The sequence below is a fragment of the Caloenas nicobarica genome, chromosome 2, assembly GCF_036013445.1.
Source record: "Caloenas nicobarica isolate bCalNic1 chromosome 2, bCalNic1.hap1, whole genome shotgun sequence".
NCBI lineage: Eukaryota > Metazoa > Chordata > Aves > Columbiformes > Columbidae > Caloenas > Caloenas nicobarica.
Window position 1 is genome coordinate 50693299 of NC_088246.1, and position 14687 is coordinate 50707985.

Sequence of the window (14687 nt, forward strand, 5' to 3'; positions counted from 1 at the left end):
GCAGGGGACCTATGACGACATTTGTCTTTCCAGGCCCCTCCACTGCAAACTATTGTCAAGTGGTCAGCAGCATTGGAAGCACAGGCTCTCATCTACATTGATCTTGGTTGGACTTTTTTTTTCCTTTAGTTGCATTGCCCATCTCTTTTCTGATTATAATAAACAAAACACTAGGAGCCACGCAATACACATCATTGGGAGCTATGGAGAACACAGGTTACTCTTAAAATGCTGTCTTTTGGGAGGTGCCCTCTTCTTCCCTAAAGCATGGCTGTGCCTCTCTGAGAAGTGGTGGTATGGAGATTGCTTGTTATACTAGCTTGGCTTTCTTTTATGAGGCATCTAGTTCTATCCCTGGACTGAAGCCAAATTTATCCATTCATAAAATCATTCTCTATACTTCCAGAACAAGGAGAAACAGAAAATACCTGTTTACAAATGCTGGTATGTGTTTAAGTTTTGTTTGAGGGTAGTAGAAGTAATAGGGGTCCTTAGTTCTTTTTTTTTTTCCTGGCTTTCTTCTAGAAGATGACAGCAGGAAAAGCAAGTTCATAGAACAGGACCAGTTCTGAATAGCCAGCAATTTTGGGGAAGGGTGGTTTTGGTTTTTGCTTGGTTTTTTTTTTCCTTTTTAAAACATTGACTGAGCAGCAAGAGTGTTTCAAAGTCAGCCCCATTTTTTTTTTTTTTTGGTAGTTTATATGGATTAAATAACACATATGCTCTCTATGGGGAGCAAGAGTCCATTGGCTCTGCTAGAGCAGAACTTGGTCAGGGTTGGAGGACAGTCCCATAGACTCTGTGGAGGGCATGCTAGTGGGTGAAGACAGAAAACTCATGCAAACCTATAAATAAAGAATGTGCTATTTCAGAGAGAAATCAGTGTCAAATTGGGCTCTTTAAATTAAGGGCTAGAAATGTGAAAAAGTATTAATATTAATAATAATTTATAATAGACGTGTATGAGCTTTTTTTTTTTAAAGGTGAGATGACATGTCCTAGTGCTGGCAGCCTGGAAGAGATCCTCCTAATAATTAAGCATCCAGAATTTAAAAAAAAAAAAAAAAGTAATGGAGTAAGATAAGAGATAGATTTAAATAGCTTTACAGGAGGTGGCACAGTGTTCTGGATGGTGGCACAATCAATGCCTGAAGGAATAAATATTTGAGACTGGCAATGGTTGTGAGTCATATTTTATATTTCTCTCATCTTTGTTTCTGTGTTTTTACCATGGGAAAGACTGCTTGCTCTAAGCAGAGATGTAAATCAGTTGGGGAAAACAGTAATACTAACAGTAGGAAAGAAATGGATGGAAGCAAAATGCCAAGTGAATAACTATTTTTGATGCAAGGCTCTGTAGAGTGGGCCAAACCGTGACCTTGTAATAATGAGGGCTGTGCCTTTTTCCTTGTGTCACAGCAGTTTTCTTAACACGCTGCTCTTATTCCTTCTCACACTGCACATCAGCACAGTCCCATCCATCTTCACCACTGTGTGTGTGCCAGAAATGCACAATTTAAAACAAAAAGCAACAACAAAAAAAACTAAACAAAAACCCCAAGCAAAACAAACAAAAAGCCACCCCAACTCGCTAACACCTTTGGAAATGAGTAAATTTTTATCATGGGAATGGAGAGAGATCTAGTTATCTTAACATGCTTAAGCAGCTTTCCTTGATTAATAACATTCAAAACTGTGATTTTTTCCTCTTCCTTTTTTGATTTGTTTGTTCTTCTTTTGTATTAGCACTTTTTCTGCCACTCCCCTCCTCTTTTTCTCTGGCTGAAGGCAATGTGAAGGTAAGGAGATTCAAATCCTGGGAGAGCAATATAGCTCACTGGTCAGATTGTTCGTTTCTTTGTTTTGTCTTTTAATGGGTGAACAAGAAATTATTTCTTGTCGCTTTTAGGCCCCACGTTCCATAGGATGATTTTCTATTTGCACTCCAGATTAAGGGCTAGGTTCTGATAAACTGGTTTTCACCTCATGTAGTCCTGGTGGTTACTGAGTGAGTAGGGTTGTACACATGGTGGTGTGGTTTTACACTGCACTGCAGAAATCGATTCCTGAGTTTCATGTTTCATGAGAAAATAATCGGCCCAGGGATTAAACAAACAAACAAAACAAAAAGTGCGATAGCTCATTCTGTGCAAGACTTGGATCCCTTAGTGTTGGTCACAGCTTGAAACAGTAGCTGTAAGCATACACTTATAGTAATATTTCTAAAATATCCAGTGCCACATTGATCTAAAAATCTCAATGTACCTTCCCTAAGCATAAACCTGTGTTCCCAGAGAGGTGTATTTCTGGTGGCAGAAGTGGTGGCAAAATGAAACTTGTCTTCTTCCTTTGGAAATAAAAAGTTGGGGAAAAAACTTGGAAAAGCACTTGAGTATTTACAGCAGGCAACACAGTAATAAGTAAATATTTCAGTCATGGGGCGGCTATGGTTTTTAGCACAGCTAACCAGTTGAGCAGACTATTTTACGACAATGTAGGGGAAGTGTTTGAAGTCAACCACTCATCTCTCATAAAAGCAGCTTGATGAAAAAGATAGCTTCATAGTCATGAGGCCTTCTTTTAATTCTTCTTTATATCAAATTGGTTCCCTTAGCATGCCATTATTACTGCCTACCTATGCAGCATTAAACACTCTCTTGAAAAGGCTTCAAGAATAAATTGAAAAGATTTTTGACCATCCTTGCCAACCTCTTGAGCCTTAATTCCTGTATTACGTTTAAAAAGAAAAAAAGCCCTTAGGGGTAAGAAAAAAGTAGTCAGGAATTGTCTTCTGCAAAATGAGTCTGTCCCATGAAGTTCATGGAAAAAGCTCAGATTCTGAAAGGAAACATTAAAAATTAAGAACCCATGAAACTTCTCCTACATGGAGGCTGACAAATACAGGTGCTGTCTTCCGCAGGAAAAAGGCAGCATAAATTTCCACCAAGCATTTGTGAAAACACCTTCCCATTAAATGGCAAACTGGGTGAAAGATGTTACTCCCATGTTGACAATAGGTAGTTGAGCATCCTGGAGTTCTTCAGTAGCGGTCCCAGCACTTAAAATGTGTTTGGAGACTTATTGCATTGCCTCTTTCAGTTGTTGTTGTTTCACTGCTCTGCACCAAAGGTTTCCGTGTCTTCCTTTTGAAGATCTATAAAAAGACACTTTATATAAATAACCACTTTTGTTTAGGATGAAGATAGGAGAACATGCCAGTGAACGATCTGCATTGTTGTCCCAGGAACACTATCATTAAAGGCAAGCAGAGAACTGGTTTAATTGGCTACAATCTGGTGTTATTGTTGTTTGTTTGTTTGTTTGTTGTTTTGGTTTTTAATCATATATTCAAAGATAAAGAATGTAATTTCCTTTTGGATATTACAAAGAATTAAGCAGTTGGGTGACTGCAGCAAGCTATAATTCGTCTGAGAGGGCAGTGTAGAAACTCACTGCTAATTTTTTCCAAAATAAGTTCTCAAAAGGGAAAGCAAATAACTTGGGAGTGCAAACTTAGGCTCCAACCACTCCCCAACTGATCCTGTAAAGCCTCACTTAAAAAAAAATAAATTTGATTTTATTCAAACAGGTTCATATATGGAAACAAATCATTACACGCTTTTTCATAATTGAGATAATGTTAAACTTATCAGCATAATTATTTCCTGCACATTCATGAAGTAAAAAAAAAAAAAAATGGTGAATAGCACAGCAGCAGCAGGAGAGAGGTACGTGTCCAGCTGGATTTGCATCCACAGGATGGTTCAAAACATGGCCAAGCTCATGAAGGGGCTCAGATGCCTGATGTGGGAAACGATGTCTTCACTTTGAAAAACTTTGCAATCCTGCCAGGCATCCTTTAGCCGCCACCTAACCCCCAGTGGTGCCCAAATGATTTGCTTTCATGGTCCTCAGGTAAGCAAAGCGGTGCCTCTCTGCAGACCCAGATTTACTCCTGTCTGAAGCAGGGAGAGCAGACTTGGACAACCTGGTTTCTCACATACGCATAGCTGGGCTTCAAAAATGAGCCTTTCTTATCCTGTCTTCTCCGAGGAGCTCAGTCCCAGAGGTTTCCTTTTTTAAGCAGTAAGCTTAGAAGTGGTCTCTGCAGCAAAGCCAGCAGTTCAGGTCGCCATGTGGCTCCAGGGCAGCAAGGCTGCAGTACGGTAAATGTTTGCTTTCCAGTCTGTAACGTGGTACCTGGAGCACCCATCTAGGAGCTGAGAATCTGATCAGATGGGTCAGGACCTGAGACCCCAATATGCACGCACATTACTGCAACAAATGAGCTCTGTGTGTCCATTGCATGGAAAGGCAAGTAGAGGTGATGACTGTGCCTACAGGTGCCGTAGTATTTCTGAAGAAAGACAGCGGATGAGGATTTGGCTGTGCCGAAGGGCTCTGCCTCGATTTCACTGGTCGCAATGAGTTCATAGAGCTCTTTGAAGCATGCCTTAGATCCTTGTGAGGAACGTGAAAGATGGTAAGGATTTATTCAGTCGTTAATCTGGATGTCTTGGTTTAGCTCTAGGAACAACAAACCAGCACATAAAGGATGGGAAAGTATTGTCCTAGGTCTCGATGACCCAGTGCAAGCAGCACACACTAGCATGGCAGAAGGGGCAGAGAAGCTTTCCAGGAGTAATGCTGGAGCTGCTGCACTTTCAGTAGATTGGTTCCTTTTTCTTTTCTTTTTTTTTTTTTTTTTAATCCTAGAAGTTTTCTCCTAAACTTTGGTTTGGTTTGGTTTGGTTTAGGTTTTGGTTTTTTTAAATTATTTCTTCAGCTCTGACTTCATTGTAGAATTATGTACAAGAGGGAGAAGTAGAAAACTTTTTCCAACACAAATGTCTAGATATGGCTGAGACAGAAGCTGATTCCCTGAGAGTAGTTGTTCTCCTTTGAAAACACTCATGATTATCTGTCTATCAGACCCCCATCTGCCTGCCAAGTTTTGTTTGCCTTTATGTAATATCAATACTTGAACAACAAAAGCAATAAATATTGTGCAATCTTTAATGAAGTCTTCCTAGAAGGGACTAGCTAAATGGGCCACCCTGACTTTCCCTTGTGCTATTTATATGTCTTAATAAAATCTGTGAGTGCATCCGCCATGCCGGTGGATGCATCTATTTCTTGTGTGTGTATTTTTTGGCTACTTTTAACAACAGGAAAGGGATATGCTTGAGAGAAAGGCAAGCAAGCAGTGAAGGCATGAGACAACACTGTTGTCAGTGGGAAATGGGATCCAACCTTGAGTCTCTGTTTCAGGCTTTAGCCATAATTATGCTTCCTTCTCTGCTATTACATTTGGGTGCAGGAGAATCCAGATGTACCTGAAGGGCCTGATGCTCCTCTGTGTCCCCTTCCTTACTTGCTCCTGCCTGTGGGAAGGGGATCCAGTGTTGTTTGGCTGCAGAAGTGTGTTGAGCATCCTGGCCCTGCTGTGTCTTGCATCCCCTCTTGACTTGCCTGGCACTCTAGGACAACAACAGTCCTGAAGCCTTTGACCTTTCCTTACCCATACCTCAACAGCCAGTTCAGTAAAACACAACACCCACAAATCTCTTTCTCCCCCTAACTCTACCTCTTCCTCCTCGCAAACGTGATCTAACAAAACACTCTTCTTCACCCAGAACATCGGTGTCAAATCAGGATGCTTTACTGGCAAACCAAAGGTGCAGATTTCAAATTTGCATAAATATTTGTAGCTTTTCTGTTCTTGGCTTTCTGGGTCAGGCTTCATTAGAGTGCGCCAACTGCAACTGTGTCCTATACCTGGTAGATTGGATTAAGATTACAGGTATTTGAGTCTGCTTTTTCAATTGGAAATAAAAGTACGGTCCACTTGAATAATTAAAGAAAAGAAAGGATAACGTGCATTTAATTCCAGGAACGTGATTTTTAGCTTCTACAATACCCAGTGGTGGAGCAGGGAAGGCATATATATATATATATATATATATATATATGCTAGAGGATGGATTAAAAAAGAGCAGTGCCAGATGGTCTCAGGAAGCCACTGTCAATGTTGTTGTATCTTCTATCAGAAATATATTAGATCATGTTTCAGGATAAGAGTTTTGTTGGAGAGGATTGGGAGGCTTCTCATCAAGTGCCACTGCACAATTTCCAAGGTGTATCTTAGAGCATTTCTGTCTACCCTTTTCTAAAGCACCAAGTCCATCACAGGGAGATGCTCTGTAGCACAGAACAGCCCCTTACCTTGGTGTTTTCCAGCCCATAACTGGCAGATTCCTGCAGTCCATGAACTACTACTACTAAGAGGTCCCTCAAAAGTAACCAGAAAGTGAGCCCACTACCAGAAAACTTGCATTTTTCATGCACAGGTACAGATTTCTTCTTCAAGAAGAAGAAAGTTCAAAAAGTTCAAAAAAAGGTGGTGCGTTTTGACCTAAAAATATAGCGTAACATATTTTTTTGCTGGTCAGGGTCTTCTTTTCAATCGTTGCCAGGTCCCACACTCGAATGTCAAGTCTCTTTCACCATGACAATGTCAAATGTTTGCTAATGTGACACCTCAACATAGCTGAAATAATAAGGAATTGGTAGAAGTTTCATATGCATCTCTGGCAGTCATTAAAGCTGCTCCCTCTAGTGCCTGTTAAAAATAAAGGAACTGTGTGTATGTGACATTTAGAAATGGAATATTTATTCCCTAGTTCTCTTCTCTCCTCTTGGTTAAGAGGAACCAAAATCACCCTTGCTTTAATGAAGTAAGCTGTTGTTTACCTTTACTGCAGTGCCCTTTTGGCCTGAAAGCTTCCGTGGTAATTAACTAAAATGGAGAGTTAATGGCTTTGAGTGCCTTTCTAAAGTTCAGGCGATCATTACTGCACTGCCATGTACTGTGCCATAACAACAGGCTCACCCTGGAAGCTCCTCCTCGCTGTTCCTTCTCTCCTCACCCTCCTTACGGCCTCTGCTCTGACTCCAGGTCTGAAAGTGTCCTCCAAAGAGGAATCACTGGCTAATAAGAAATATGGGATTTATTAAGCCCTAAGACATTGTTTTCCCAGGTCACACTTAGTTTCCTCGGGGTTAGAAGTAGCGCAACCTCTTTTTGAGCAGAAGATGCTCACCGCAAGGGAGGTCTCTGGCTCAGTGTGGTCCCCAGTGCTGGTATTACAGGAGTAACGCTTGACAGGCAAAGATGTTCAGCGCGTGGAGTGGTGTCGTCATCTGGAAAAGATGACTCTGCTGTGCTGGTTTGGGACTGTCTGAACTAATAGCACCCCAAAAGAAAATAAAGATTAACCAGCGCATCCTGGACAGGAGGTGGTGAGATTTGCTCGTGGGCTCCTGCCGTGTGCTCGCTGGCAGCTCTCCTAGTGTGCAGAATTGCTGCACTGGAGAAGATTTAACTTAATGCACAGATTAGATGCTCTTTCTGGTGGTGCCTGGAGTGTCCTGAGGAGACAGGTAGGTGGTTAGGGAGTCTGTAACTCCCTCACAATCTGTAGCACTTGCCAGCCAAGCATATGTTCTTCTCCCTGCTCCCAAATTAGTCTAAGACCCCTTGCCTTCCCCTCTCCAGTCCCTCCTCAAATGGACGTTTCCCCAGCTTTTCCGACTGCCCTCCATTCTTTTCCAGTGTCAGTCATAACCTCACTCCTTTACCCATCTCTGCTTCTGGAGGGGCTGGGAGCAACAGGCACCGGCTCCTTATCAGGGTGGACAAAGAGTAATGACGTCTTTGGATCCTTCTTTCTCGGGAAAATAACGTGTTGCTGATGAGCAAAGGCAACGGGGCTTGTGCTAGCTCCTGGGGTGGTGGCCCTTGTGGCACCTTGGGGGCAATGGGCAGGTACTTGGCACAAGGGGTTTGACCTCTCAAGAGCACAGGCTGCTCTTTGCCCAGAGCACACCTGGAGCCGTGTGCCGCCACGTTCCTGCTCCCTGGAAGTGTTGCCTGTCCCACAAAAACCAGTACCCAGCTACAAGAGAGACCATGGCGGCATAGGTGTAATAATACATCTTGGCATCCTTGTAAATAAGCCCTGATGCAGTTGGTATTATGGTACATGTTTCAGTTTTGACTCGGGATGTGTAGGATTTAATGAAGAAGCTGATTGCATTTCATGAAATTTGTGGCCTGAAAGGCTCTAGAGAAAAACAAAAATAGAACTTTTTTTCTTAGGGGGGTTTTGGGAAAAAATGTTGTTCTGATTGACTGAGATTATAATTTTGATTTTTCTTTACCACTTAAAGAACTGCATCTGAAAGTGACTGATGCAGATCTTAGTTTTGCAAAGGAGGAAGGGCACTTTTTTAATTCCCAATGTAGGCTAGGAGCTTGTCTGTATATTTTTACTGTACAAGAGAAAGCATAATGTTGTTTGACATGGGAGTTTGTGGGCAGAACAACATGATTTGAGAGATGCCCTTCTCACTTCAGAAAAAAAAAAAAGTGACCTAAGCAAGCATGCTGTCACAGTTTCAAAATCTGTGTGCCTGTAAGCCCTGGAAAATGGGCACAGATTAAAGTCAGCTGCTGTAGGCCAACTTCTCTGTTGCTGCAACTGTACCCAGAATGGGCTGATGGCTTTTCTCTAAACAAACCGTGTAATCTTATTTGTCATCTTTTTGTTTGAGCAAAGTTAAATCAAGGCCTTAAAAAAACATCAACTCGGAGGAAAAAAAATATTCAACTAGTCAACTGCAGATGCTCTTTTTAATAAAGCGATGGTTTCTGTAGGATTTATTCAGCCGTGTTGTACACTTTGTGCTGGCTGGACTTTCTAGGCAGCTGCAACCCCGAGATAAGTTAACTCTTTTGTTGGATTACAGTTGAAGTCCTACTATCAACAATTCTTTTTTTGCTGATTTGAGTTATTTAAATGTTAGGAAGCTCGTTCACCAAATTCACGCTGTTTAAAGTCATCAGAATGAATAATTGTTGCTGACGTGATTTATTGTGTTCATTAGGGTAGCACGTGGCAATCAGTTCAGAGCCGAGCTCTATTCCCTGGCCATGAAAATGCGCTGCGTGCCTCCTTGTTTAATAAATCAGCCCAGCCCTAGTGCTGCCCGAAGGTATCTCATGGACAGTAACACGATATGTTAACGTGGCATCTTGAATAAGAAGCCTGAGCCAATCTCAGCATTCAGAAAACTCTTTTAAAAGGTGTGCCAAGCGTTTTCCCGTTGGGTGCACAAATAAATTTCAGCCTTCCGAGGCAAAAAAGCTTTGCTGGGTCACATATATCTGAGAAGTCAATGCTTACAGGCAGTTAGTAAAAGAGCAGGGTTTTATTTTAATTTTTGAAACAAAAGATAAAATAAACATGAGAATAGCTGTCCCATCGTTTTGCCAATACCCATGTAGGAAACACTTATATCTGTGCAGTTTATCACCACAGCTCTTTGAACTCTGTTTGGCGTGTCCCACTGCAAAGAGTCACTGTGTACAGGAGGTTATTGTTTGCCTTGAAAACCCTACTTCATTAAACTACATCTTGATTTGGAGGGACATTCTGGATACAAAATTTTGTCTGCAGATACTCTTTCCCAGTTTCAACACAGTTTCTCCAGCATCAGCTATAACAAAATTATGTGTGTTGGAAGCCCCTGTTGCTCTTTTGCAGCGATTACTTTGTACTGTCCCCTTTCTCTGCAGCCAGAGCTGCTGCATTCCGGCCCTTCTGTGCAGCTGGCGTTTGGCTTATTTTTGTTTGTTTTTTATTTATTTTTAAATTTAAATCTCAAGAGTTTTTAAAAATCTCAAGGTGATTTTTTACAGTGAGGGTGGTAAAACACTGGCGCATGTTGCCCAGAGAGTTAGTAGATGCCATATCTCTGGAGACATTCAAGGCCAGGCTGGACGGGGCTCTGAGCAACCTGATCTAGTTGAAGATGCCCCTGCTCATTGCAGGGGGTTGGACTAGATGACCTCTGAAGGTCCCTCCCAACCCAAACTATTCCATGATTCTGTGATTCTATGTTACCCAGCCAGACTCGGGGGCTTTCCAGGGTGTCCACAGTTCCAGCATCCTTGATCTGTTAGACTGAATATGAGGAAAAACTTCTTTACTTTGAGGGTGCCAAAGCACTGGAAAAGGCTGCCCAGCTAGGTTGTGGAGTCTCCCTCCCTGGAGACATTCAAAACCCACCTGGACATGATCCTGTGCAACCTGCTCTAGGTGAACCTGCTTTAGCAGGTGACTTGGACTGGATGATCTCCAGGGGTCCCTTCCAGCCCAAACCATCCTGCGATTAGGGCGCAGCCTCTGTAGCTCTGACTCTGTGCTTCAACACATAAAGATGTCTGAGTGCTGTGGTTGTACAGCAGTGTCCAGGAAGACGAACACCTCTGGGGACCATCACAAGGATCTGGCTGGATCTGCGTGCAAGTCTGCAGCCCATCCCTTCAAGCATGGGGAGTCTCAAGCATGTGTCCCTGCCATAAAGTCAAAGTCAGAAGAGCCCTAACTCCAAAACGCCAGTTACTGAGGTGGCCTACACCCTTCCTCTTGTGTTGTGCCAGCAGCCTCAGTGTTGGAGCGGAGCCAGCCCCGCTACAGGGGCTTCCTGCCCTGCGGGAGGATTTGGCAGATGCTCGAGGAGCCCCTTGGGGGAGTGGGATACGGTGCAGTCAGCATCTTTAAAGGCAGCATAGAGGGAACCCCTTTCCAGTCAAACAAGTAGCTTTGGAGGGAAAAAAAAAAAAGAGTCTGAGGGAGAAGCATTCTACTCGCAGCATTTGCACTGAGCTATTTTGATTTTTGTTTATCTCCAAATAATGTCAAGTCGGGGGTGAGTCAGCCTGGGACGTGGCCCAGACCACCTCCTTTGCAAGCCTTCAGGGAGGGCAGAGAGCCTGTGGTCCATGGTGTCTCTTACCAATGCCTCACTACGTGCTTTATTTTGCAAATTTTTTAAACCCTACAAAGCTGATCTTTTTTTTTTTTTTTTTTTCCTCTTTCCTCTCTCTTTAGTTTTGTATGGAGCTGAACCAGCCGACGCTGCCAAACATCCGCAAGTGGAAGGGCCCTAGAGGATGTTGGAAGGGTGTTGTTTCCGAAAAACCCTCGGGCCAGCTACACAAGGTACATTAATCCCTAAGTCTGAACTTCGGCTTTGCTTATTTTTTCCCCTCTAAGCAAGAACGTATTTTGAATCTCTTTAAGGCAAAATATTTTGCAAATCCTTTTCAGCAAGGTTTGCATTTCTCGGGTTTTTTAAGCTGACTCTTCCTACAGCTTTCAATTCGACTGTGCAATTGATTTTTTGGAAGAATTGTTTTCCTCAGCCTATGGCACACTTGTAAGGAGGAAATTGTGTGCTTTCGGAGGAGGTATGGTGGATAAAAACAGTATAGAAATATAGAGAAAAGGCTACACACTAGGAAAAGGAAACAGTCCCTGGTTTTGCCCCGGCAGACTGCAGTACTTCTGAATTTTTTTGTGCTACTCAGCTGAGCTTGTTGCCTACCACAGCACCAGCTGGCATTTGGAAGAGCTCCCCATTTCCCTAGTTTTCAAGTGAAGACCCCGCAGAGGGGCCACGCAGCCTGCCGCCCTCATCTGGGAGAGGAGCTTATCTCACACGTTCCCCAAAGTGCTCTGCACAGGTATTCAAAATATACTGGGGACTCCATTCGAAATCAGCACCATACTGCACTGTGCTTTCCCCTGCAGCAGTATCTTCTGCTGTGGGTGTATATATATATATATATATATGTACTGCAGTGAGGCACTAATTTATAAGGTGGTGACAGCTACACCTGCTACACGTGGCAATATTCAAGGTATAGCTACATTGGACTGAACACCACAGTGCACAAAAGCACTGTGTCCCAAGGGAAATCTCTCTTTTTTCCCTTTAAGGGTACTAATGAGACTTCAGAGCAAGGTCCTCCTCAGGCTCAAACCTATTGCTGAACGAGATCATTCTGTGATGCAGTTACCGCAGCGTGGGTGGTGTTGTGGGGCACAAGCAGGAATGAAGACCTCTCATGTAATAAATGGTGCCTAGCAGTGCATTGGGCTGTCTTCATCTATTCTGAGCACTGTCGCTATTAAAGACATGGCTGCAGTTGTGTCCCACAATCACAATGTTCGGAATCCACGTTTCATTGATCTGGCTCTTCCAAATCAATTTGTATCACTGCTGACTCCTGAGGCTGTTGTTGGACTCTGATGTTTTGGGAGGTGCAGCAACTTTTGCTGCCCTTCTGAGTAAAACCCAAGAACGGCAACTAACAGGGGAAAAAGGAAAAAGAAAAAATAAATAAAAACCAAACCCACAACAACAAACCAACCCAAACCCCATCACCTGAGCAGCACAAGAATTAGTCTGGTTACCACTAGGACGTCACAGAGAGTCTTAAAGTGTCCAAGGTTTAAAGCAATTCACACTTAATTCCAATGCAGAGTGCAAAACCCCTTCTGGACATCTTTATTCCTGGCTGGAGTTTTCCTTTGGGATCTCTTGTTAGGCCAGATCATTGAAACACTGAATTTTAAAAGTTGTGCAAAGTTGTCCAAGTTAAGCCTCTGCTTTTTTCTTTTTCCCCCAAGAATTATTAATAATTGTGTCAGAGTTTCTATGTTAAATCCAGAGTCTTTCATCTATTTTTTTCCTGAACTGTATTTCCAAAGATAACAATGAAAGTTTTGACTATGAGCTGAGTAATTAAAAATCTTCATCTACCTTGTTTTACTGGTAAGGGTGTAAGGATGAATGCTTCTCAAAATTACGGGCAAAGTCTGTTGCCAAGCTAAGAACAGAAATAGCATGTACTGATTCTTCCTTTTAGCTGCTTAAGCAGAAGTCTGGCTGTGCTAGAGAACCCCCCACTGAGCCAAAAATTCTTCTCTACCCCTTGGGTTAATTAATGGGTGCGTCTGCTTTGAACATTGTGTACACAAGTGCAATACAGTGAGTTAAGGGAGCAGAACCCTGAGCATACAGTATCTTTGGCACAAGCTCATCTTGGGATGCTCTACAGGGCTGAATAATGCAAAATGGTGGATGGTGCTTCAGGCTTCTGCTTCCACACATCCCGGGCATTTGGCCTTCAAACAAGCAATAACTTTTGACCACCATGTTGATGTGGAATCTGGAGCCAGGGAATAGCGAACAGCTGTTGACAGCAGTTTTATTCTTCCACAGCTTTTCCTGTAGCAGTTTTCAGACCTTAGACTTCCAACTGGTGGAGTAATTTTGTCATTATTTTAAGGGCGAGTTATCTAAAGGAGCTACCAAAGGATTTTAGCCAACCTTAATACTTTCTTTCAAGGCTCACGGGAAGTCAGCAGGGCAGATAACATTTGTTTATTCCAGCTGAAATGGAAGAAAACCCTTTTCCTTGCGATGGATTTAGCTACGATTTGCTAAGGGAAGCGGGTTTGAATGATACCAAGCAAAATGGTGTCTGGGTGATGGGAGGAGAAGCTGACAGGCTTTGCATTAGGTACTGCTGCTGGTGTGGCCAGGGTGGGCAGCTTTCTGAAAATGCCAATACCTCATCCTGAAGTAATAAAAAAAATCCATGCAGGATGATAGAAACAGAACTGAAAGAAACGGAGAGCTGAGCATGAAACATTTTAGGGGGAAAAGAGACAGAGAAGATTGAGACGGCTGAGATGTCTAGACCAGATTTCACACCAAGAGACTTAAGGAGCCTGGATATTTTTAGTTTGTGGGTGACAGAAATCCGTGAGATGGCGTATGGCGTGGGGAGCAGGAGTAACTGTGCGCAGCATCATCCACCGCAACCCCAGCAGTCACCCAGTGAGACCATGACGCACTGAGTTCAAGGTTAGACAAACAATCCTTATTTTCCTGCGGGTAATAAACTACCTCATCATTGACCATGCTCAGAAGAATATGATGCCTCTGATGCCTTGCCTGCACTAGGAGGAACAAGGACTGTATCAGCCCAAACATGTGCACAAGAGGCATCATCTTTATCTTTCACCCCTGCGGTGGTCCTGAAGGCGCTCCACCTGTATAAGATAAAACAGGTTATTAAATCGTGGGCTGGACCAAGCAGTGCTGAACTTACCTGGGTGTCCGATAGCCAGTGTACAGGTGAGAGGGGCTGCAGGTAGCAGAGGAACACGTGTTTCGGGTCAGCACGTTCATTTTTCAGTGAAGTCAGTGGAGCTCACCCCCACATCTGGTGGGGATTTTGGCCAGAGGGGAGATAAAGAAGTGTTTCCACTTTATCTCCTACTGATAGCCTAGGATGCTCTTTCTCCTTTACGCTTGTGCACAGCGAGTTGGGCCTCCTGCCCTCAGCAGGCACCAAGCCCAGATATAAACCTGCATCGTCTTCTACCGCCTCTGCATATTTTGGGAGTGATGTACACCCCTGCTAACAGAAACAGTGGTACTGAAACTGGCCAGTGAAAATTTAAGCTAGAGGGCTGCATTTGGGCAGAATATTTTAGTTTTGCCTTCTTACTACTAGCTTTTCTCTTTCTTTTGAATTCCAGGGAGTTGAATATTTTGGCTTCCTCTGGGATACAGCAGCAGGCATTGAACTGAAGGATGCCTCATCTCAGGAGACCGCACAGACTAATGGCAATGGGAAACACTCATATCCTCACCCATACCTCGCACATTTCAAGGTAACTGCTGTTGTGCCAACTGACCCTTGCAGACTTTAGCTTTTATTAAAAAAAATGGGTAAGATGGAAAGAGACACAGTGTTCTAA

The 14687-nt window shown here is 43.1% G+C and overlaps 1 protein-coding gene across 2 annotated transcripts in view; it reads left to right on the forward strand.

Annotated features, from left to right (window-relative positions):
- The window catches only part of EEPD1 (endonuclease/exonuclease/phosphatase family domain containing 1), a 72856-nt gene that overhangs the window by 50866 nt on the left and 7303 nt on the right, over positions 1–14687 (forward strand). For both annotated transcript variants that reach the window (XM_065628549.1, XM_065628548.1), the window contains 2 exons: positions 10959–11069; positions 14466–14600. In XM_065628549.1, coding sequence (XP_065484621.1) covers positions 10959–11069; positions 14466–14600 — 246 coding nt within the window. The remainder of the gene's footprint in view (positions 1–10958; positions 11070–14465; positions 14601–14687) is intronic.